At 53.1% G+C, this 24,510-nt stretch overlaps 1 protein-coding gene across 8 annotated transcripts in view; it reads right to left on the reverse strand.

Annotated features, from left to right (window-relative positions):
- The window catches only part of LOC144937589 (dachshund homolog 1-like), a 259,425-nt gene that overhangs the window by 160,174 nt on the left and 74,741 nt on the right, over positions 1 to 24,510 (reverse strand). For 7 of the 8 annotated variants that reach the window (XM_078864909.1, XM_078864908.1, XM_078864901.1 and 4 more), the window contains exon 2: positions 2,451 to 2,554. In XM_078864909.1, the coding sequence (XP_078721035.1) occupies positions 2,451 to 2,554 (104 nt within the window). The remainder of the gene's footprint in view (positions 1 to 2,450; positions 2,555 to 24,510) is intronic. The other variant, XM_078864902.1, reaches the window with a different exon arrangement.

A 24,510-nucleotide genomic window follows, 5' to 3' on the forward strand; every position in this document is an offset into this window, starting at 1 on the left:
AGATGATGATGTAGATGATGTAGATGATGATGATGTAGATGATGATGTAGATGATGATGATGTAGATGATGATGATGTAGATGATGATGATGATGTAGATGATGATGATGTAGATGATGATGATGATGTAGATGATGTGGATGATGATGTAGATGATGTAGATGATGATGTAGATGATGATGTAGATGATGATGTAGATGATGATGTAGATGATGTAGATGATGTAGATGATGATGTAGATGATGATGTAGATGATGATGATGTAGATGATGATGTAGATGATGATGTAGATGATGTAGATGATGTAGATGATGTAGATGATGTAGATGCAGAGCGACAAACCACAATTCAACATGCAGGTGGTCAAGCCAGATTATAATAACCGCGTCAGGAGAGTCGCGTTTCGCTGTGATGATGTCTGTGAAGATCGGGCATTGAGTCGTGAAATCTTGTTGTTGTTGATGTTGTTGTACGGTCTGTTCTCGATGACCACAGTCGCACACTGGCGAGTTTTTGTTTTAAAGTTTCCATGTGTGCATCATCGGGGTATCCGCGTCTGCTGCCGTGGTTTGTGCAATGGATGCGGTTCAGGGTGGACCGTGAGCTTCGTGGAAGTTCATCCCCAGGGCTCGAACGCGTTGGGTCTTTCACAACAAAGTGTTTGTGGGTTCTTTTGAACTCCATTTAGCTCCACCAAGCTTCGTCGGGGCTGAACGCTCAATTGTTGAAGGCGAGTAGCGGTGTTGATGCATGGTATGACCACCCCGCGCTCATAGATGAACATATATAACGTTCTGCCCTTTGTCAATCCACGGCTAAAAGAAGGCCTTCCCTCACGCTGTTATCGGCAGTGAGGATTGTTAATCACACTTCACCACGATTTGTCACTCGCCACTGATGTTAGATGTGGTCGGGAATTGAACTCAGGTCCGCCCGGTTCACAGCGCAGTTTGCTAATAACCACTCACTGCCCCCCACCGCAAAATCGCATATGATCATCATCGGCCATGGTCAATCCACTGCTGGATGAAGCTACCCCCACCCCACCCACAATACACTGCCCCCCTCTCCCGTAATATATAATATTATATGTATAATAATATATATAATATGTTAACTAGCTATATATTTATTACGTCATGTGCAGTTCACACCTACGGGATATCTGCCCATGGATCGTGATGATGATCATGTATGTTGAACTTCTTTCGCACCGTACGTAGCCAACCGTGCCGATCGGCGGTGCGCCGTGACGAAACACAAAGTCATCGCTCACAATCAAAATCTTTATTTAGACCGGAGGAGGAAGCCGATTATCTGCGAAGCTCTTTTTGCACGGATGCGACAGGTATTGATGGTAATCGTAATCACCGCGGTCGTTATGGTTATTTATAGCGCGCAATGCGCAACACATCATCCGCGAGCAACCTTCACGAACCGCTGTGCGCATGAATAAGTTACGAAGCAGTGGCACCATCCAAAGAAAAACAAAGAGAGAGACATCGCGTTCCGTTGCGGAACCACCCCCCGAGAATTAACGGGTCAAAGGAATTCATCGCACGGGCGGGAATCAAACTTTGTGCGACGATATTAAAAAACGAAAAAGTAACGGTGCATGCGCACATTGCTGTACGCATGGTTGAAACTTCTTTCGCGCCGTACGTAGCCAACCGCGTGGATCGTAGAGGTCCGAAATAACGCCGTGGAGGAGGGGGGGTGTTCAGAGAAAGGGAACGCGTGGAGCCACGGAACGAAAGGAAACTGAATGAATCACGAACTACAGTGCACGAATCACCGAATGAATCAATGAATAACCCCCCCCACCTCCGCCCTCCCTCGCCCACCACCGCAGTCGCAGTGCCCCCCTCCCTAGCCCTGACCTGCCCCCCCCCCCACCAGCCCCCCGTTACCTGGTGGAGGCAGAACCCCCTGATGAGCATCATGATTGAATTAAATTTCGATTGAAAGCTTTCGTGACTGCAGGGATTCATCTTCTTGGTTCTTTCGGTAAAGTCACGTAGAATGGAAATAATAAAAATAAAACATAATAAAATAATTCTCACGACGTTTCGGCCACAACGCAAGCAGCCGTCCTCAGGTGTAGAACAGGTCTGTCGAGAAGACAGAGTCACTCAGACTCTGTCTTCTCGACAGACCTGCTTGCGTTGTGGCCGAAACGTCGTGATAATTATTTTATTATGTTGAATTTTTATTATTTTATTATTTCCATTCTACGTGACTTTACCGAAAGAACCAAGAAGATGATTGAATTAATCAATTCCCCCCCATGACATGAGCCTGTGCGGCGGCATCATGGTTTAGTGAATCAATGAACGGATGAACGATTCGATCAATCAATGTCACCCTTGTGTGTGTGTGGTGATGATGATGATGCTGATGATGCTGATGCCCAGGTGAGTGCGGAGTGTCCTCCCCGCCTCCCCAGTTACCTGGAGGAGAGAGCACGCCGGGCGAGAGGAGGCCGTGGTGGGGCAGCATGCTGTCGGGTGACAGCAGTCCGTGTGCTCGTTTCGGGGGCCGGCCCGGCCTGGAGCTGACGACAAGGGCAAGGGAAGCGTGCAGGTGGGTGACACGCGGACACAGCCACCACAACCACCAACGTAACCACCAACGCCACGTGTGGATGACGCGCAAACACAACCATCACCTCCACGTGTGCGTGAAACGCGAACACAACCACCACAACCACCTCCACGGTTGCGTGAAACGCGAACACAACCACCGCCACCAACACCACAATCACTACCTCCACGTGTGCGTGAAACGCGGACACAACCACCACCACCTCCACGTGTGCGTGAAACGTGAACACAACCACCGCCACCAACACCACAACCACCACAACCACCTCCACGGTTGCGTGAAACGCGGACGCAACCACCACTAACACCACCACCACCTCCACGTGTGCGTAAAACGTGAACACAACCACCGCCACAACCACCACAACCACCACAACCAAGAGAGGCGGACAGATGTAGGGGACGTTTACGAAACGTGTCCATCAATGTAAACGTGCAGATCACGATAAAGCCCATCACCGCCGAACAACAAAGCGAGGACCGTGCGTGTTAGTCGCTGCAACTCGCCACCGCCGTTTCATCTGCGGGCGCGGGAGATGGACTCGGACCGGCGAGGCTGTGTGCGTCGTGAGCCGGGCAGCGTGACACTGCTCGCAGTTACTAACAGCGGCGGAGCAGCGCACGAACCACATCACACAGAGAGCGAGAGAGAGAGAGCTATGACCCGCACATACCCTGGTTGAACTTGGATGATTAAGAAGAGAAAAAAAAGGTGTTAAGTTGGTTTAAACGTCGCATTGATACTGGCTAAAAGGGGTCACGGAGATAGAACTGCTTAACCCGAGCTCGTAAATGCTTCGGCGTTTGCATCGTCCTGGTCCTGTTCGCCTTTTGGCAGCCTTTGGCCCTACAGCATTTGTTTAGAATTTATTTTTTACGTCGAGTTTTGTCGTCGCTCCCCGGCACCTCCGATCGGCGCGTTTGGTAACGTGCGGTGCAGTTCAACATACGTACACACAGCCAAGACAGAGCCATGTAAGTGGCTGTCTCTGGCGTAGGCCAATCAGTTGCAGGGACAACGCACACACGTCTCACCGCAAGCACGCGTGGCGAATGCCGACTTGATGCTTTGGAAGAGGTGTGTCTATCTGGTGTTTTGATCGTCAACCTTGAGTGCTCACAGGTATAGCGAGGGAACTCCACTCAATCCCCCCACTGCACGAATCGAGAGGAGGAACCCTTAACAGAGGAGGAGATTAGAGACCCGATTCTCATCGTGAGGAATAGAAACCTCCACGGGGCTGCCCAGGAGATACCCCCCCCCCCTCCTCCCCCTCCCCCTATCCTCCTCACCTCCCCCCCACCACCAACATCCCAAGCACCACGCACATCGCGAGGCGTTCATCTAAATGCTTTCTGGATGACAGCAAAGGAATTCTGTTGTGCGCAGGAATTTAAACGCGGTAAGAGTGGTTCCAGACACGCTCCATATTTCAAATGTGCGCTGCGTTTTCGTCTCTTGTAGAAGAATGAGGAGGGCACGATGGGGTGGGGGTGGGGGTGACTTTTACTTCAAAGACAAAAGAGAGTCAGAAAGAGAAAACACATGACAACGCGGAGAATACGAGCGCGCTGTTGTGTCAGAAGTCACAACTATAAACGGACGAGCTGGGAACGGGGGAGGGGGAAGCCCCCCCACCCACGTCTCCCCACCCAGGCCCCCCCCCTCGTCTCCCCACCCAGCCCCCTCCCGTCTCACCACTCAGCCCCCCCCCCGTCTCCCCACCCAGCCCCCTCCCGTCTCACCACCCAGCCTCCCCCATCTCCGCACCCAGCCCACACCCCGTCTCCCCATTAAGCCCCCCCCCCGTCTCCCCACCGAGCCCCCCCTCGTCTCCCCACCCACCCAGCCCCCCCCCTCTGTCTCCCCACCAAAGCCCCCCCCCCCGTTCCCCCCCACCCAGCCCAGCCCCCTCCCCACCACCACCCCCCGATTAGCGGGCGGTGGCGACAACCCCCCTCCAATGACTGCTCAACTCCCCGCTAGGAGCGAGTGAATTTTAGCTGCTGCCCCCCTCCCTCTCCTAATCTCCCCCCCCTCCCCCACCTCTCTACAACAGCCCCCCCCCCCAACCGCGACCCCATCATCGGGCCTTCGCCTCCTGCCCCCCCCCCCCTTTACCTCCCCTCACCCGCCCCTCCACCATCGGAACTTCGACCGAGCTGAATGTTAACTCTGTTATTGGCAGCGCCCTCAACCCACAGTCAGCCGACCCCCCCCCACCCCCCCCTCGCCCCCCCCCCCCCAGTGTCATCAGCATCACTGCGGTTTGTTTGCTCCCAGACACGGCAGGGTTGGTTCTGCTGCTGCGCGATTCTCCGGTCGTACCACCGCGTGTCGTTGGCCACGATGTCCGACGTTTCGCCCCACGTGTGTTGGACACTCGGTCACGTGAAGCCAAACGTCGGACGCCGTTGTCTGAGCGCACGGCACAACCAGGAAGAAGAAGAGGAGGAGGAAACAGAAAGGGGCACGCGTTCGGAGGGATATTGACACGCGCGCGCTATGTTCAATCCAGCTGCGTCGACTACCTGCCTGCTCGGGCGTTTACTGTGGTTACATCCCCCCCTCCCCAACTGTGGAACTCCCTCCAGCAGGCGAGGCTACGTTGGCTGGGTCACGTAGCCCGCATGTCCAGCCACCGCATGGCCAAGCCGGTTAGAGGGGGATAAACGGGCGCGGCACGGGCTAGAGAAGACGTGGGCTGATGTGGTACAGGAGGACGTGGAGCTGATGATTGGGGACTTGCCGGTGACCGGTACCAGCGGTGTCAACATCGGACTCTGTGTAGGAGGCTCGTGAAGGATGCTGCTATTGGGCAGTTGGAGGCAGTCGCCCTCCAGCAACGACGGAGGGCGGAGGAGCGACGCTCATAACAACGAGCAGAGCGCCGGGTGGATAAAATAGATCGAGTTGGCATAGTAGGGAGCGCAGGTGGTGCATCTGCCAGTCCTTTCAGGCAACTCATGACACCTGGGTCTGAACCCGTGACCTCCCGTCAGCAAACTTCGAAGCTTCACCTGGTCTCTCAGTGCACGTAGCCTGGTACAAGCGCCGTGGTGACGTCAACGCCACTTAGTGACAATGGTTAGGGCACCGCGCTCACGCGCACGGCCACCCGAGTTCGATTCCCACTCACGACCAAATAACAGTGACGAACATTTTGAACGGGTCCGGGGCCTCCCCCTACGTTGACTCGGCCTCAAATGAGTACCTGGTGCGGTGTGTAACCATACGGAGGATCTTTGACTTTGTTTTGCATGTATGTGTATACGTGTGTGTGTGTGCATGCCTAGGTCTACTCAGCCTCAAATGAGTACCTGGTGCGGTGTGTAAACATCGTCACTAGGGAGACAAAGGCGGCCGAGCGTGGTGTTGACCACCCACCCCTCGTGTGCCGTGCCGGCCTTTATAGGTGATCGCTAACAGCACTTGCTTCTACAGTCTGTTAAGGCTATATGGGGGATCTTTGTGTGCATGGCTGTAGGGGCAAGTGCTGTTAGCGAGCACCTATTAAGGCTGTAACGGTACACCAGGTACTTATTTGAGGCTGAGTCGAACTAGAGGAGGCCCATGACCGGTTCAGATAATCATCACCGGTGTTGACCGTGAGCGGGAATCGAACCCGGGTCGCCGGGTTCATAGCGCAGCGTAGCGCTAACCGCTACACTACGGGGATCTTTGTCTTTTGCGTGTGTATTATCTGGGCCGCCCCTAGGTCGACTCAGCCTCAAATGAGTACCTGTTGCCGTGTGTAAACATCGTAAACTGTTAAGACAAAGACGGCCGGGTGTGGTGCTGGCCACCCACCCTCCTCTGTGTGACGTGGAGGCCTTCATAGGTGCTACTCGCGAACAGCACTTACCCCGAAGTTCTGTTCAAAGCTACGCACGCGGGAGATCGTTGCCTTTGTACGGCAAGTTACCCGACCAACAAAAGGCGTATTCATAATAATCATCGTTCAGGATGGCATCATCTCAACAATTGCTCGCTCCTGACGTTAGATTGCAGGTCTCCCCTATTCGCCACCTCTCACCAGGGGGCAGAGGAATCGTTTCCACAGCGAACTCGTGATTCGTATCCTCGCTGACAAATATAGCAACCATTCTTACATCTGACATGTATTCACATGTTTATTTATATGTTTAATTTCATACATTTCCACGTATTAATTACGTCAATGTTTTTAGGGAAAACAACTTCAATCCTCTTTTTACGCGAAATTAGATTTTTTTTTCGTGTTTGACAAATAACTTTAGAAGTTTTGGATTATTTTGTTTTCTCTCTGCGTGCGTGCGTTGTTGTTATTGTTGTTGTAAGATCTCTTGCGGGGGGAGGGGGGTGGCGGTGGGGGGAAGGGGGTAAGGCGGGGGGGGGGGGGAAGAATTGAAAAACTCTTTAGTGCCGCGGCGCATGATGTTATCCCAGAGTAATGAGGGTCGCCCACTCTCGCCGTTCACGGTTTCAAAGGGAAGCTGCGAGTTTCTTGATCGTGACGTCTGGCGTTCTCATTGCTGGAGAGGGCAGCTGTGAAAACACGAGGCGACGGAGCTGTCGCGCGTGCCGCGTGCCGCCTGCTCGGGCCCGGTGAGAGCGAGCGAGAGACGAGCGGCAAGAGGAGGGAGGAGGAGGAGGAGGAGGGAGGAGGAGGAGGGAGGAGGTGGAGGGAGGAGGAGGGAGGAGGAGGAGGAAGAGGAGGAGGTAGAGGAGGGAGGAGGAGGTGGAGGGAGGAGGAGGGAGGAGGGAGTAGGAGGAGGAGGAGGGAGGAGGTGGAGGGAGGAGGAGGGAGGAGGAGGAGGAGGGAGGAGGGAGGAGGTGGAGGGAGGAGGAGGGAGTAGGAGGAGGAGGAGGAGGGAGGAGGTGGAGGGAGGAGGAGGAAGAGGAGGAGGAAGAGGAGGAGGAAGAGGAGGAGGAAGAGGAGGAGGAGAGAGATGAGAGAGAGAATGGGGGAGAGAGATGAGTGAGGGGGATTGGCCGCAATATCATCATGATGATGATTAGAGATGATGATGATGATCAGATATGAAGAGGAAAAGAGAAGATAGAGGACAGAAAGAAAGTGTGGAGGGAGAGAGAGACGAGGAAGGAGGATGAGCAGGGGGAGGATGATGATGAGATGATAATAATGAGCATAGTGGGAGGAGGTAATAGCAATGAAGAGGAAGAGAGGGGATAAAGGAGTAGGAGGGATGATTGCTTGCTGATGTGGGTATAGCTGTTGAGGAGCGAATAGACATGAAGAGGATGTGTTGTGGGGAGGGGGGCGGGTGAAGAGAGACGAGGAAAGATGATGATGATGATGAAAGGATTCGGAGAAAGAGGAGCAGTAGGAGGAGAGAGCGAGTAGAGACAGGAGGACGAGAACGGGAGAGCGCGAGAGAAGACGGTGAGAGCGAATCGAGGAGGACGAGGAGGATGAGTATAATAGCAATGAGTCGGAGAAAGAGGAGGAGGAGGAGGGCAACAGACGAGGAAGAGAAAGAGAGAGCGAGGAGAGACGTGAGGAAGAGAGAGAGCGAGCGAGCGAGGGAGCGAGCTCTGTGGCTGCGCTCCTTGTTGAAGGACGGACAGTTCGCATGTCATTGAGAATAGTTAATTAAAACTAATCTGCATTCATTAAGCCGCTCATAAATTAAACTGTCAGACGGTTAAGATTTATGCCTACTCATTTGCATTTTATATACGATTCATCAATTTCCGACGGCGAGAGCGCCGCGTTGTCGGGAGTCAGAGCGCAGCTCTTGACGGCCCGACACGGCAGCGACGGGAGGAGGGAGGGAGGAGGAGGAGGAGGAGGAGGAGGAGGGAGGAGGAGGGGAGGAGGAGGAGGGAGGAGGAGGGAGGAGGGAGGAGGGGAGGAGGAGGAGGGAGGAGGAGGGGAGGAGGAGGAGGGGAGGAGGAGGGAGGAGGAGGAGGAGGGAGGAGGGGAGGAGGAGGAGGGAGGAGGAGGGGAGGAGGAGGAGGGGAGGAGGAGGGAGGAGGAGGAGGGAGGAGGGGAGGAGGAGGAGGGAGGAGGAGGGGAGGAGGAGGAGGGGAGGAGGAGGCTGAGAGGGTGGGTGTGTTTGGTGGGGGAGTCGGTGTCGACTGTCGTCGGAGAAACGATGGCCGAGAGAGGGAGAGCAACGAGAGAAGAAGGCGAAGGAGCGATTCGTGGTGGAGGAGAATGGGGCGGCGGGCGGCGGGGGGGGGGAGATTTAAAAAAAAGTGGAGGCTAAAAAAAAAGAGTGGGGATTGGCTCTTGACAGTCTCTAACAAACTCGCCTAGGTCAAACGGGACATTTTTCTAATCGCTCATTACCATCGCGAGCTGCCGAACCCCTGCCGGGCCCGCGATCGCGTCCCTTCCACTTCCCCTCCGCGTCTCTCAACGGCGCCTCAGCACCCCCCCCCACCCCCCTCTGATGGACCCCAACGGGCAAGCCGAAGGCTCAGCCGGTGATGACGATGCCCGCGCTATCGATTTTAATGATCCACCAGGGCGAATGCGTGCAACCACTCCACCTCCTTGTACACCGCCTCACACACCTATTCCTCGTCCTCCTCTCTGTCCCACCTCATCTCTCTACTCCGATCTCATCTGTTCCATCCTCCTCCTATAACTCGGCTCGTGTCTCTCTCTCGCTCCTAATCTCTCCCCGTTAGCTTTCCTCCTCTATCTCCTCCTCATCTCTCTCTCTGTTGCTCATATTCATCGTCATCTCTTGTCGTCTATATCCTCCTATACATCTTCATCCTCCTTTTCAACATCTCTGCCGTGGTTACCCCCTCCACCACCACCACCGCCTCCTCCTCTTCATCATTATTCGTTCGTTCCTTCCTCCTCTTCATTCTCTCTATCCTCCTCCTCATCCTACTCCATCCTCCCCGTCGTCTTTGTCTCGACCAGTCACTCGTCTCGCTTGCTCCGAGCCACGTGGTGCCGACTACAAGATCCGAGCAAATCTGAGCCGCTGTCCACCCCCCACCACCGCCCCCGATATCAATGCGCGCCACACGTGACTTATGGCGAGGCTTGCCAATGGTCCTAACCTACCGTGGGGTTGTAGGTCTTGGGATTCCTGTAGGCTGGGGAGGGGGGCACTTTCGCCGATAAGACATCATCAGTGATGTGTGCCACCCACACCGTTTGAAACCATTGGGGGTTTAACAGCAGCACGATGATGATGATGATGATGGGGGTGTTCTCACTATTTGCGTAAGGCCGGGCGCCGCACGTCACGGGTCGCACCAAAGGCCATACTCGCTTAGATGGACGACAGTGCGGCAATGTGATTCCTGAATCTATCTGTGCGGAGCTTTTGATCGTGTCAACCTATCGTACGGTTCTACGATTGCCTCCGGCACGAAGTTGACCTCTCACGAAGAATTCATGTGACTCGGAGCCATACGTCTCCGGGCGTAGCAGGAGGCTCCCGAGTGGGAGTGTTGAGACTCAGTGAGGCGCAAATGAATGATCTACAATCACGTGTACGCGTTTAATCACCGATGGAAGTTCGTAGAATCGTAAACAGGTGGTCTTTGCCGATGGCACCTATTCGGTGGTTCATCGGCGTTGTTTCGAGCAAGACCTGACTCTGCTGATGAGACGCTATGTGTCGGAACTGGTCCCAGTAGTCGTTGGCTTGTGTTGAATCAATGCCGCTTAAATTGATGCGCTCCCCCAGACGATCGCGCGGCTGATGGGATGAGTCAAGAAGTACGAATTTTTATGATGGTGGCGTTTGGCTTGCCTATTTTGTCATTTAAATTCTCAACAACGACGGCAAATGTTCATGTCGAATTAAAGAAGTTACCGCCATTCGTGTACACGATATACTTCAGAATTAAAGTGTATCATTCACCACGAGCTGTGTGTAAATGTGCGGGTGTGTGTACGTATACATACATCCGTGAGTGAGCGAGCGGTGACATGGTAGTTAACACACTGCACTACAAACTCGGCCACCTTAAGTTCCAATTCCCAACAACGGGTTAGCATCAGCTGACGGAGTCTTAATCCACTTGCAAGTGCCACGAACGAAAGCAAAAAAAAACACCCCAGCACCTGCGGAGACAAAGGCTACCACGCGTGACGCTGGCTGTGGTTCATCTTCTTGGTTCTTTCGGTAAAGTCACGTAGAAGGGAAGTAATAAAATAATAAAAATAAAACATAATTATAATAAAAATAAAACATAATTATTTTTCTTATTTTATTACTTCCCTTCTACGTGACTTTACCGAAATAACCAAGAAGATGAATCCCTGCAGTCACGAAAGCTTTAAATCTAAAGCTGGCTGTGGTGTTCGGCGCTCCCCGAACAGCACTTGCCCCAACAGCCTCTTCGGGCTACACGGGGGATCTTTGTCTTTGAGTGCGGGTGGGTTGTTAGCCACAGCACCGAGGCGGTTTCTAAATGGGAAAGCTATCGCCGCCGGACAGCGAATGAGCAAACGCCACGACAGTCTATAGGACTAAACGGGGGCCCCCATTGTGAATATGTGAAAGGGGGAGAGGAGGGAGGGAGGGAGGGAGGGAGGGAGGGAGGGGAGGGAGGGGTGGGCAGCTAGCGAGCTGCTGGGGCAGATGTCGGCTGTGGTTGCTTTACAGATCACTACGAACGCTCCGCTGGGGATATCCAAAGCGCTGCAGATAAAAAATAATAATAATAGACGAAGCCTATCTGGGGTAAGGGAGACGGGGGGTCGGCGTGAAGAGTGAGGTGGGGGGCTAAGGAGGGGTGTGGGGGGGGTGAGGGGGAGGGGGTAACGGGGGGGTGAAGGGGAGGGGTGTAACGTCTCCCCTCTACTGCCCTTACTGCTGCGTTCCCACGACCACTTTGCCAGGAGGCGGACCTGGTTCGCGAAGTTCGGGTGCTCGTTGTGACAACTGAGTAGCGTTTCGCGCTTGTTGCTGTAGGTACGGCTCCGCAATGTGTTTTCGCGGGTTGTAACGGGAGGAGGAGGAGGGGGGGTTGCTGGGCAGGTGTTGTTGGTGTGGGGTTGGTATCGAGGTGTGATTAGGAGATGCAAGTGCTGAGTGTTTCAACCTCGTGTGCGTGGTGAGTGTTGTTTTGTTTTTTTATCTGGTTACTCCAATGTCCTGTTCCTAACGAAGCCAAACACCTATTGACGACACTGGCCAAACATCTCAAGAGAGCAGGTGAAGGTCAAGATGTCATCATGACCAGAGCCGTTGATGATAACACCACCACCACCACCACCACCACCCCTCCACCAGATCTTCTCTGACAGTATCCCAGTTTGCTTTTAGACTCACTCATAGACTCACTCAGAGACCCACAGGCTCACACAGGGACTCACAGACTAACACAGTCTCAAAGACTCACGCAGGGACCCAGAGAATAACTCAGAGACCCACAGACTCGCACCCGTCCTAATAACTCGCGCAGAAAACCACAGACTCAAACAGAGACCAACAGACTCACACAGACCCACAGACTCACACAGGGACCCACAGACTCACACAGAGATCCACGGACTCACACTGACACCCACAGACTCACAGTCTCAAAGACTCACGCAGGGACCCATAGATTAACTCAGAGACCCACAGACTCACACAGGCCCACAGACTCACACCCATCCCAAAGACTCACGCAGAGACCCATAGACTCGAGCAAGCGGGACGTGGGGGAGGGGGACACGCCGTGAACCCGATGGGGGATGCTGACCAACACAAAAGAAGTAGAACACATCTGAAATTCAAAAAAAATCTCTAATCCCTAATGTATAAATAAATACACGAGGGTCTGTTTCATCTGCCAAGATAAAATAAATAACATTTAAGTCCATAAAACGAGGCGCCTTCTGGCCTAATGTGGTCCAGCAACAGCTTGTTTTTGTTTTTCAAGCAAGCGAAAGCAAAGGTGGCCACATTTCACTTCGAAGAAGCATGACGAATAGGGGCATTGCCCAAAACGTCACCGTTTATCCTGCTTCCTCTTTAAGAGGCATGATTGTTGTTATTGATGTGGTGGTGGTGTTGTTGAGTTTCAACCCTTGTGAGTTTCATCAGCAGCGTTGTGACCCATTAGAGTAGACGAACGCCATGCCCTGAGTATGTGTTGACGTGTTTGTTATCATCATCCTGCCATGGTCAATCCACTGCTCGATGAAGGCCTCCCCAATCCATCACTTTCATCAGCCATGGTCAATCCACTGCTGGATTAAAGCCTCTGCCAACCGTTGCCATATCCCACGATCCTGCGATGTATTCATCCACCCAGCACCCGCACGTGAACTTATTCCATCAGCGTTCCATCTCCCACGTGGACCTCCTGTAAGAGTCGTCCCGTTACTCGGCTGGTTATCTATTTAATAAATATATATTATTTTTATTTTGTTCAATGGGGGTTTGCGTGACCATACCTCGGCAGGCTGGCCAGTACGAGTGGCTGATGGTGGGAAGGGTGGGGGGGGGTCAGGACGGGTTAGATATCACTCGGAAGTGATGTTAGCCGTGGCCGGGTTACCATCGGAGTGCGCTAACCACTGCGCCACCGCTCTCTGCTCGAGTAGAGACTGGCCACCGTGAGGATTATTTTATGACTACCACCACCCCGGCATTCCTTCACGGTTTCAATTCACACGCGCCATAAGACAATGATGGATAGGACCACTCGCGTAGGAGAGAGGTGCGCTAACTGCTGCGCCACCGCTCCTCCCACTCATTAAAACACCGTATGATATGCAATGTAATCTCATGATACAAATTGTGTTCATAATATAACAATAATACATGTATGTTGAACTTCTTTCGCACCGTACGTAGCCAACCATGCTAACCGGAGGTGCGGGGGAAGGACAAACAACTAAACAAAAAAAGAAGTTCTAAAGAAATGAGTTTTGAATATGGAGATGATGATGATTTAAAACCGCTTAGCTCCAGTGGCTTGCTAACATTAGAAGGAAGAGGGTTCCAGACGGCCGCAGAAGCGCATCGGAAAGCGCGCGATGCGGTGACGACCGTCTTTGATATCGCGTGATGCTGCGTTGATGGTGGTGCATAGGCACACGTACCACAAAACCCTCTTACACGTTTCTCAACAACGCTAACACATTCCTGCGGAGGGAGCTGGTAGGAACGTTGGGTTGCTCGGTAAATGGCCAGGGTCAACGGCGGCGTGGTGTATTCCGCAAATATGCCCGACTGTCAGGGCGGGCACAAGCCGGAGGTTCCTACCAGTATAAGTAAATATGTAACTACACATAATAAATAGCCTTGCTGGGTAGCGGCTGCGTGCGCTCAGAGCGATCCGCTCCGTGTTTTGCTACCCCCCACGCAGTGTGGATACGCCACAGGTAAGAGACGAATTGGGCTCGATCCCGACCCTGACGCCTGCTGCTGTATATTTGGAGTTTCCGTGCCTCATTTTCTCTCCGTGGTCGCGTGGATTTTCCCCCGTGTACTCCAGTTTGTCCCTCCAAGTTGAAAATCAACATCTTGCGCTTATCCATCATATATATCTTTTAGAGTATTTGGCTGCTAGACATTTCCGCGTGATAAACCACTTTGTTGTTGAGCTATCATTTGTGGCCAGGTCGCTTCTGAAAACGAGTTATGTATAGCTCAGTGGTGGCTTCCGTGATAAAAACAAAATAGCAAATAAAAATCGTAGAGAATTATTGCCCCTTTATTGGGAGGAAGTGGGGGGGGAGAAGCAGAATTTACAAAACCCCGGACCGGACTTTTCCCCACTTCGCAGCTATTCCAATCCCCTCCCCTCCACACCCGCTCCAACCTCCCTCGACCCCTCGCAACCCGGTACACGCCTCGCCCCCCTGCCGAGTTCAAACCTCCACCCACCACCCATCCCCTGGTCTCCCTCTGTTCAGAGAGAAAGAGTTAGAGACTCGCTTAGAGACCCCGCTAATAGAGAGAGAGACGGGGATCAGGAGTGTGCGGGGAAACTTAAGACCCACGTGCCAAACATTTGATTATTTAGCTGCTATGAATGTCCACACGATAAGCCACTTTCGCCGAGCTATCATTTGTGGCCTAATCGCTTCTGAAAAATAAGTTAATACATCAATGGGCTTTACCTGGTAAGATACAAAAAAATGTGTTTCATTTTATTTGTATCTTTTTTGTGGTTTGTTTACGTTTAATACACATTGCACTTCTATCGTGTTTTTGTATTGTTTGTCGTTGTCGTAACGTTCTTACCCTTCCCTACTGGATATCTGTAAAAAAAATTAAAAGAGCTTCATAGCTCATCGGATTCCTCCTGCGTAAATACACATTCTGATTCTGGTTCATTCATTCGTCCCCGCGGCCACACCACTTCCAAGACTTCCTGGCAGGAGGTCACGGCACGGACCCAGGTGTTACGGGTCAATCGACCTAAATGACTGTCAGACGTTGCACCACATTGCCTGTGAACCAACAACACTGGGCCACCACCACCACCGCCGCCGCCACTGCCGTGGTTTGTTTTGCGCGTTTAGTCTCGGACGCAACGTTGCTCTAGATCTGCTGGATGAAGACGGAGCGAGTTTGGAGAGATAAAGAGAAGGGAGCCGAGATAGGAGGGGAGGGCATTATGAAGAAGGTGGTGGTTGTTGTTGTAAGGCAGCGAGAGTTGCCACACTGTTGCTTGCAACATGACTACTGCTGGTACTGAAGTTGCTTTCAACAAGAATATTGCTGGTACAGCAGTTGCTTGCAACAGGAATATCGCTGGTACTGCAGTGGCTTGCAACAGGACTACTGTTGGTACTGCAGTTGCTTGCAACAGGACTACTGCTGGTACTGCAGTTGCTTGCAACAGGAATACGGCCGGTACTGTAGTTGCTTGCAACAGGAATACTGCTGGTACTGCAGTTTCTTGCAACAAGACTGCTGCTGGTACTGCAGTTGCTTGCAACAGGACTACTGCTGGTACTGCAGTTGCTTGCAACAGGACTGCTGATGGTACTGCAGTTGCTTGCTACAAGAATACTGCTGATACTGCAGTTGCTGATAGAGTCACTCCGACGGTATCTGATGATATAGCTGCGACTACTGTTGCTGCTGCTACTTATGTTGCTCATTGCAACTACACATGCTGCTGCTGCTACGGCTACCGCGAGCGCCGCTACATCTGCTAGCGGCGGTCGCGGCAACCACCAGCGCCACTGCTGCTGCCATAGAATGAGCGAGCCCATCTCTGTCCGTGCGCTGTGCTGCGTCTCGCGCTGCCACTCCTATCACCGCTGCTGCTGCTACTGGTCATTCTTGTGCTGCTACTACTGCTGCTACTACTGCTGCCACTACTGCTGCAACTGCTGCTGCTGCTGCTAGAGAATAAGAGGGCCCGAGAACGAGGGCAGGAGAAGCGCGTCTCTGTCCGTGCGCTTCGTCTCGCGCTGCCACTCCTATCACCGCTGCCGGTTATAAGTCTCCTGCTGCCACTACTGTTACTCCTGCTGCTACTGCTGGAGTACTCGTGGTAGTAGCGGTAGAAGAGAGTAGAAGAGAGAGAGAGAGGATGGGGGGGGGGTACAGCGGCTGTCTTTGTGCGCCGGGGCTGCCACGCTCGGGGAGGGAGGGAGGAGGAGGGAGGGAGGATGCAGGGGGGGGCCTCTCTCTTTATGCGCGATTTGTCACGGGCTGACAGTGTGTTTTAAACGAGGTCGCGGCCCTGCGGCCGACGCGCGCACACAAAGGAGAGGAGGACTTTTAGGGGGAGGGGGTGGAGGAGAGGAGAGTGGGGGGGGGGCTGGAGCAAGGGGTGAGGGGGGAAAGAGGGAAGTTAAGAGGGGAGGGAGGTGGGAGCAAAGGAGGGACGAGAGTCAGCGAGATGGGTGGATTTGGGGTGCGGTGGGTGGCAGGGTGGAGTTGGTGGCTGCGAAGGAGCGGTGGCTTGGGCGCGGTGTGGGGGGAGAGAAGGGGGGAGGGGGCAGGAGGAGGGAGGGGGAGGAGGGAGGGGGAGTATGGGGGGAGTAACGGAGAGAGAGATAAACGGAGTGAGAGAGTCGGAGGGGATTTGGGGCGGGGCGTGAGGGACGCAAGCTCCTGACGGATGAATCCGTCAGAGTTTAAAAAAAACAAAGGTGGAGGGGGCAGAAAAAACAACAACATCAAAGCTATTTTATTTTTGGGTGCGGAATCGTTGTGACTCGGGGCGGCCGGGTTCAGACCGCGCATCAGCGCGCGCGGGAACGCGTCCCGTAACCCCATCATCATCATCACCGCCACCACCACGGGACACTCACTACGACCCCGACCATCACCAACTATCACCGACCCTTGCCTCCTCCTCCTCCTCATCCTTGGCACATCAACGCCAAACTGCCCCACCTGCCCCACCCCCCTACTCCTGCCCCCCCCCTACTCCAGCTACTGAGCAGCAACCACGAGCAAAGCCGGCGCCAAGCTGCGCTACGAGATCACTCTCAGCCCAGCACCAACCTGCACTACCGACTACCCCACCACCCAGAGCGATACATCACGACCAGACGGCACCACCAACGAGTATCAGACTGAACAGCCGACAGCACCTTGTGATGAAAACTGCAGCGAAACCAACTCGCCGCACCACCTACACGCACATGCAGAGATCTCCCGTATAGCCTCAACAGAGTTCAGGGGAAAGTGCTGTTCGTGTGGGTGGGTGGCCAACACCACGCCCGGCCGCGTTTAATGTCTACGCATCGATGTTCACACACCGCACTAGGGACTCATTTGAGGCTGGGTCGACCTAGGAGAGGCCCGGTACCGGGTTCGCGTGATTCGGCACTGATTATTGGGCCGCCGGGTTTCGTAGCACAGTGCGCTAACCGCTGCGCCACCGCTCACCACATACACTCACACACAACGCACGCGATACTTGTGCTAAAGCTCGGCAAGTAAATCCGTTGTCACAGACGCGTGCACTCCCCTCGCTGGCGTGATAACCAGGCGGGGTCTGTGTCGATCTAGTGAAACGTCACTGGTGTTGGCCGTGTGCGAAAAATCGATCTTTGAGTCACTGTGTTCGAAGCGCGGCGCGCTGACCACTGCGCCACCGCTCCCCACGCACAAACAGGTGAACTCACACCTTGCCGATCTCTGTTGACGGCAACAGGCATGGGTCGTGGTAGTCCGCTGCGAGACCCGTGCCAAACTCGTGCCGGACCCGTGCCAAACCCGTGCCAGACCAAAGCACAGGTTCACGATATCAAGGAGAGCGACGGAGAGAGGCGCGGAGAAGAGGGTGGAGGGGGGGGTCGAGAGAGAAATGCGGAGAGACAAGAGACACCGAGAGACAGAGACAAGGGGGAAAGACGGAGAGAGGCGTGCAGAGAGACCACAGACAGAGGCAAACACATAGACAGACGTGCGGTATGATAGCACTCATTGGGAGCTACACAACCAGCCACCACACTTAGGGAGAGGGACGCACGTGTTACTGCTCCGATTGCTTCCTCCCCCCCATAAAACCGAGACCCCCACCGCCCTCACCGTCTCCCCGACCCCGCGCCCCCAAGAGGCAAAGGTCTCCATGGAGTCACGGAGTCGAGGAAGGGCCCCTCTCTCCATGCCGGCCCCCCCTCCCCCCACCCGGTGTCAGCTTTCTGCCGCAATTAACATTTCATATTTATCGACATTTGTTGAAATGCGTCAGTCTCGGGCAGGAGGCACACAAAGACAAAGACGCCCACCCCCCACCCCACCCAGTATAGCCTTAACAGGCTGCTGGGCCAAGTGCCGTTAGCGAGCACCTATGAAGGCCGGCACGGCACACGAGGGAGGGGTGGGTGGCCAGCACCACGCCCGGCCGCCTTTGTCTCCCTCGTGGCGATGATGTTTAGACATCACACCAGGTGGTGGTTTGAGGGCTGAGTCGACCTAGGGGAGACACAGGACCGGTTAAAATATTTGCAAGTGTTATTGGTCATGAGCAGTATTCGAACTCGGGTCGCAGGGTTCGTAGTGCAGCGCGCTAACCGCTACACTACCGCTCCCCTTACACACAGACACACGAACCCGTACAAAGACAAAGATCCCCTGCATAGCCTTAACAGACGGTTGGGGCAAGTGCTGTTAGCGAGCACCTATGAAGGCAGGAAGGGTACACGAGGGGGTGGGTGGCCATCACCACGCCCGGTCGCCTTTGTCTCCCTCGTGGCGATGTTTACACACCGCACCAGGTACTTATTTGAGGCTGAGTCGACCTAGCGGAGGCCTAGGACTGGTGCAGTTAAACGTCACTGGGTGTTGGCCGTGAGCGGGATCGAACTCGAGTCGCCGGGTTCGCAGCGCAGTGCGCTAACCGCTACACCACCGCTCCCCACACACACAAAAAGAGACACCCACACAGCGAAATCACAGTGACCGCATTAGGGGAGTGACAGAATGGGAGCCACAGGAGGCATCACGCCCGTGAGGATGCCCACCGCGAGAGATGGAACGATGGAATCAACTCTTCAACGAACCAATCAATCAATAATCAAATTTTGACTTAAATTTGTACTTAAAACTTGCGTAACCGCAGGAATTCATATTCTTGGTTATTTCGGTAAAGTCACGTAGATAGAAAAAAAATAAAAATAAAAATGCTATATTTACTCGCCGATGTTTCTGCGTTGGCAGTGGTTCACAAACTGTTTATATTAAAAACAAAACATATTTCACCAGATACGGCCCACTGAGCTCTTTTATCAGAAGCGACCTTACCACAGATGATAGTTCAACAAAGTGGCTCATCGTGTAGAAGTGTATAGCAGCCAAATACTCCGAGCGAATGTTTCGAAATGTGGAGGGAAACACCGGAGTACCCAGGGAAAAATCGACGCGACCACAGGGAGAGCGACGCAAACTCCAAATATACAACAGACGTCAATGTCGAAACCCACGACGCCTTGTATACCAGGCGAGGTAGTTGACACCGTGACGCAAGCGCAGCCAATAACAGCAACTACACAACTCCACGCTCGTTTCTGCGTCAATAAAGCCGCGTGGTGTTCAAAGGAAACGCGGAGAAATTGCCGAGTTTCCTGCTGATCGCGCGACGAACGCGGGCAAAACGAAGCGCTATGAAAACGGGGTCATTGCCCGAAACGTCGCTCGTATGAGTTTCCTTTTCAAGGCTACACACTGCAGTATCGAGCGTTTAGACATTTCGAGAGAGGGAGCCGCACTTAACGTCAACAAAGGGCACTAAAATAAAGCGATGCGTGAGTGCCCAACACTGAGAACACCACGCGTGAAATGCAGAGACATTGCGTTTAAAATATCAACAAAGCCGACGCTCCTGCGGCAACACCGTTGCGAGTGGCACGTGAGCTACATGGATTGTGGTGGGGCGCGATGGACAACGATACAGCGTGGGGGGGGAGGGGTTTGGTGCCTTCATCCAGAAGTGGATTGATCATGACCAGTGATGAACACGTACGCGATACAGGTGATCGATAGTCCAGATGCGTTGGGGGGCGGGGAGATGGAGGAGGGGGGGTGAGCTTCGTTCGTTCGCCTTCCCAAGACCACAACCAGCACAACCATTCATCCCTCCCATCACCGGAGCAACCGGCGACCCTTGAGTGTGCCGGTTCGCTATGGGATGACGATGATGATGGAAAAGGAAGAGAAGGAGGATGGGAGGAGGAAGGAGTGGGGGGGGAGGGAGGGGGGCTCTTATTGGATCCTAATTTAATGAAGATGACCGAGACTTAAGCGTCCTGGGATCTGCGGTAGGCCTAATGTGTTTATAATGCGGTTAATCCAGAGTGCGGGTTATGATCACAGGTGCTGGAGAGAGGGAGTTGGAAGGGGGAGGTGGGGGGTAGGAGGGGGCGTGGGGGGTGTAGAGGGGGAGGGGGTGGAAGGGGATAAAAGGAGTAGAAACGAGGGGAATAGAGACACCGTGTCTAGAAAAAAAACTAATAATTTATTTACAATGTGGGGAGCGGTGGCGCAGTGATTAGCGCACCGCTTTATGAGCGTCGGCCAAGAAGCCAACCCATGCGTAACACCTGGCCCTTCCCCGCGAGTGCGAGCACGGGCCGTTGCCCGAAACGTCGCCAATGAACGTACGTTTACCCTTTCGCGGGCCACACAAACACACGGTGTACGATGGTGTCTGCTCGTGTGGACTCCAAGGGTGGCACAGTCGGGTTTTTTACAATCGGGTTTAATTGTCTTTTTATATTAAACCCGATCACCTGAGATTGGGAGAAATCCGGTTTAATTGGTTCTAATTGCAGAACCGCACTTCGCCAACTTCTCAACGATGGGCTTCATCCATTCCAAGCTAAGGAACTCACTGGCGCCCACGATTGTGGAGAAGCTCGTGTTCATCAAGACCAACCTGCCCGCCGCATTCTACGACTACCCCGTGCCCGACGGCCCCCCCCGAGTACGATAGCAGCACCGACGAGGAAGCAGCCTGAGCCTTGGATCAGAGTTTCGTATTCGTTAAACCAGGTTTTAATTCACCGAAATCGGGTTTAATTGTATTAAAGAAGAAAACCCGATGCCTGCCGCTGGAAAAATCGGGTTTTTTTTCCAGCCATAGGTGGGACCCTCTCGTGTCTTGGGCTCGCCACTGCCAACGCACGCGGCTTTGCAGCGTCAATGAATGAACCCGCAGGGCGCCCCGAGACTGTGCCCCCCCCCCCCAATCTTGCAAGCGGCCGCCCTTTTGGACAGCTAACGTGACCTCAAGGTGCACCTAGCCTGGCACAGGCACTGTGGGGACGTCGCGGCAACTTTCGTGGCCAGTGGCGGCTGTTGTTGCTGTTGTTGGTTAGGTATGTGTAGGTTGTTGTTGTTTTTCTTGTTGTTGTGTCGGTTGTTGTTGTGTGTAAGTTGTTGTGTGTAAGTTGTTGTGTGTAGGTGTTTTATTGTTGTGTGTAGGTTGTTGTTGTGTCGGTTGTTGCAGTGTGTAGATTGCTGTTGTTGTGTGTAGATTGTTGTTGTGTGTAGGTTGTTGTGTGTAGGTTGTTGTTGTTGTTGTGTGTAGGTTGTTGTTGTTGTGTCGGTTGTTGTTGTGTGTAGGTTGTTGTTGTGTCGGTTGTTGTTGTGTGTAGGTTGTTGTTGTTGTGTGTAGGTTGTTGTGTAGGTTGTTGTTGTGTGTAGGTTGTTGTGTGTAGGTTGTTGTTGTTGTGTGTAGGTTGTTGTTGTGTAGGTTGTTGTTGTTGTGTGTAGATTGTTGTTGCTGTGTGTAGGTTAAGTGAAGAATAAACAACACGCGCACTCAAGTCTCGCTGAGTGCTTCTCTACGGCTGTGGGGGTGAGGGGAGGGGCAGTGGGTGGATTGGAGGGGCGGGGCTGAGTGGGCTCTATCGTGAATGGAGCGCCCCCCCCCACCCCTCCCCCCGCACTGCCCCTCCCCTCCATTCCTCGATGGCGTGGGTGCTTGTCAACGTACGGACCCACACCAAAGACAAAGATTCCCCGTGTAGCCTGCACAGACTGTAGGGACAAGTGCTGAAAGCGAGCACCCTATGAAGGCCGGCACGGCACACGAGGTGGTGGGTGGCCAGCACCACGCCCGACCGCCTTTGTATCCCCAGTGGTGATGTTTTTACACACGCGCTCTTTTGAGGCTGAATCGACCGAATGGACGCCCGGGACCGGTTTAGATAGTCGTCGCTGGTGTTGGCCCTGAGCGGGAATCGAACTCGGGTCGACGCCGAGTTCGTAGTGCGCAGCGCGCTAACCGCTACACTGCCGCCACATCTACGGTGACGCACAGACACACAGATGGGCAGACACACAGACGGACAGACACACGCAATACACAAAGATGATACGGCCCGTGGGCCAAATACATTTCGGCCTTCCACTTACAAGCAGGCGCGTGATCGGTGTTTATCCGTCACCGCGAGCATCCTAAGCCGCACTGATCGGGTGCTAGAGGGGGAACATTTTGTCAACCTGTCAACAGCGCCACGTGTCTAATCTTCGCTATCTCAGTCACCTTTGTCACTACCAGGGCCTCTATATAATCGCATCGTCCTCCGCGATGTTATTATCATCATCATATTATAATCATACAACGCTGAGCTCTGTGCATCTGAAAGTCCCATCATAATCCCCGGTACGGGAGAGGCTTCCCATCACTTGCAGTAGTCCATCATGAAGCACGGCACAAACACACACTCATCCTGCCAGAGGTGGACTCATCACCCACCCCGCACTCTCCGGGGCTCTCTACCACACTCGCCCTGACGCAGCTTGGCGAAGCATTCGTCAAACAAATCCCCACGTTCGGACGTCACTCGCCACTTGATGTTGTCCGTGGGGATTTCGAGTCTCGGGGTCGCCGGAGTCCGTAGCGCGGAAACCGCTGTGCCCACCGCTCTATGTTCGAGCGAGTACAGAGACGTCGTCGTCGTCGTCATCATCATCACGATTATTGCCGCTGCTGCCGCTGTTATTATCACCCAGACACTGGTTTATGGTATCAATTCACACTGCGCGTTCGGGCAATGATAGACTTAATAGAGCGCTAACACAAGCAAGCCCCCCCCCCACCCGCAGTGTTGTGTACAAATCGTCAGTCCCATTGGAACCTGCGATCTAGAGCAAAACCGGTTCGATCCCAGTTCCCGGCGTGGAAAGTTTCTTAAATCTGTCCCGCCGCCACACCGGTAACAGTCCAGTAAGGAATGGGTGTGGTACTAAATATTCTTAGGTTTGTTTCGGTAAAGTCATGTAGGTAAAAAAAAACATAAGATTCAAGTCCGATTCAGTACAGTACATGAAATCGGTGATCTAATTCCATCTGTGAAAAATATCATTCCTGATTTACAATACCCTGGAGTCTACAAACTGAGTTGCAGTTGTGGTGATTGCTACGTTGGAGAAACGAAACGTCATATCTCTGATCGTATCCGCGAGCACAAGTACAGCTATCGTGCTGTGACGGTCCCACCTGAAGACTGAAGCTTGTGTTGCCTCCGAAACGTCGTGATTTTTATTTTATTTTACTTTTATTAATAAAAAAATTTTACCTACGTGACTTTACCGAAAAAAACCTAAGAATATGAATCCTTGCAGTCACGAAAGCTTCAAATCTAGAATTGCTAACGCGTGGCTACTTCCACTTCTAAGAAGAGGTCGCAACCGGGTACCCGATACCCGTACCCTACCCGATACCCGTCTACCCGTACCCGGCCGGGTACGGGTACCTGTTTGCGACCCTAGTGCGGCCGGGTACGGGTATGGGTAAGGAATCAAAACCCGTTTGCGATCTCTGCTTCTAAGACAGCGTGGACAAGTAGGGCCAAGGTACCACTCTAGAGGTTGGGGTGGAACTCTGGGGCCGCCGCCTCGAGTGTGGAGGTCCATCCGCCAGCAGTGGCTTGAGGTTGGGCATTGCAGGAGGATTTCTCCACAATGCTGGCTGTCGCCTGATGATGCTGGTTTCAATTGCCTGTGAAACGCCGTACTCCAACTGTAAGTGTTGTGGGTTTACTCTCAAACAACACCGGTTAGTGCTGAACGAGTAGACTAATTGGCATGTTTTTGTTAACGTGACAAACCTTGTTACTTTGGCTGTGTCGGGTGGTGGCGGGTTTAACGACACATACTCGTAGTTATTTCGGTAAAGTCCAGTAGGTAAAAAATTAAATTAAAATTAATAAAAAATAAAATAATAAAATATTTTTATTATGATTTTATTTTTCATTTTATTTTAATTTCATTTTTTACCTACGTGACTTTACCGAAAGAACTAAGAGGATGAATCCTTGCAGTCACGCAAGCTTCAAATCTAGAATTTAACGACACACTTATATTTACGCGATCCTACCCCAACAAACCGCTCTATTATGGACAATATTGGTCGCGACAGCCTACCACTGCTACTACTGAGAGGTGTTAAACCGAGGGCTGCGCCTTGAGCTGTACAAGCTGGGAGAGTGCGCTTTGGATGAGTGATGGGAGAGTGGTGGTGGTAGGTGGGACAGAGGATAGCGACCACCACCTACAATATCTT

This window comes from Lampetra fluviatilis, chromosome 19, assembly GCF_964198595.1.
Source record: "Lampetra fluviatilis chromosome 19, kcLamFluv1.1, whole genome shotgun sequence".
Classification (NCBI taxonomy): domain Eukaryota; kingdom Metazoa; phylum Chordata; class Hyperoartia; order Petromyzontiformes; family Petromyzontidae; genus Lampetra; species Lampetra fluviatilis.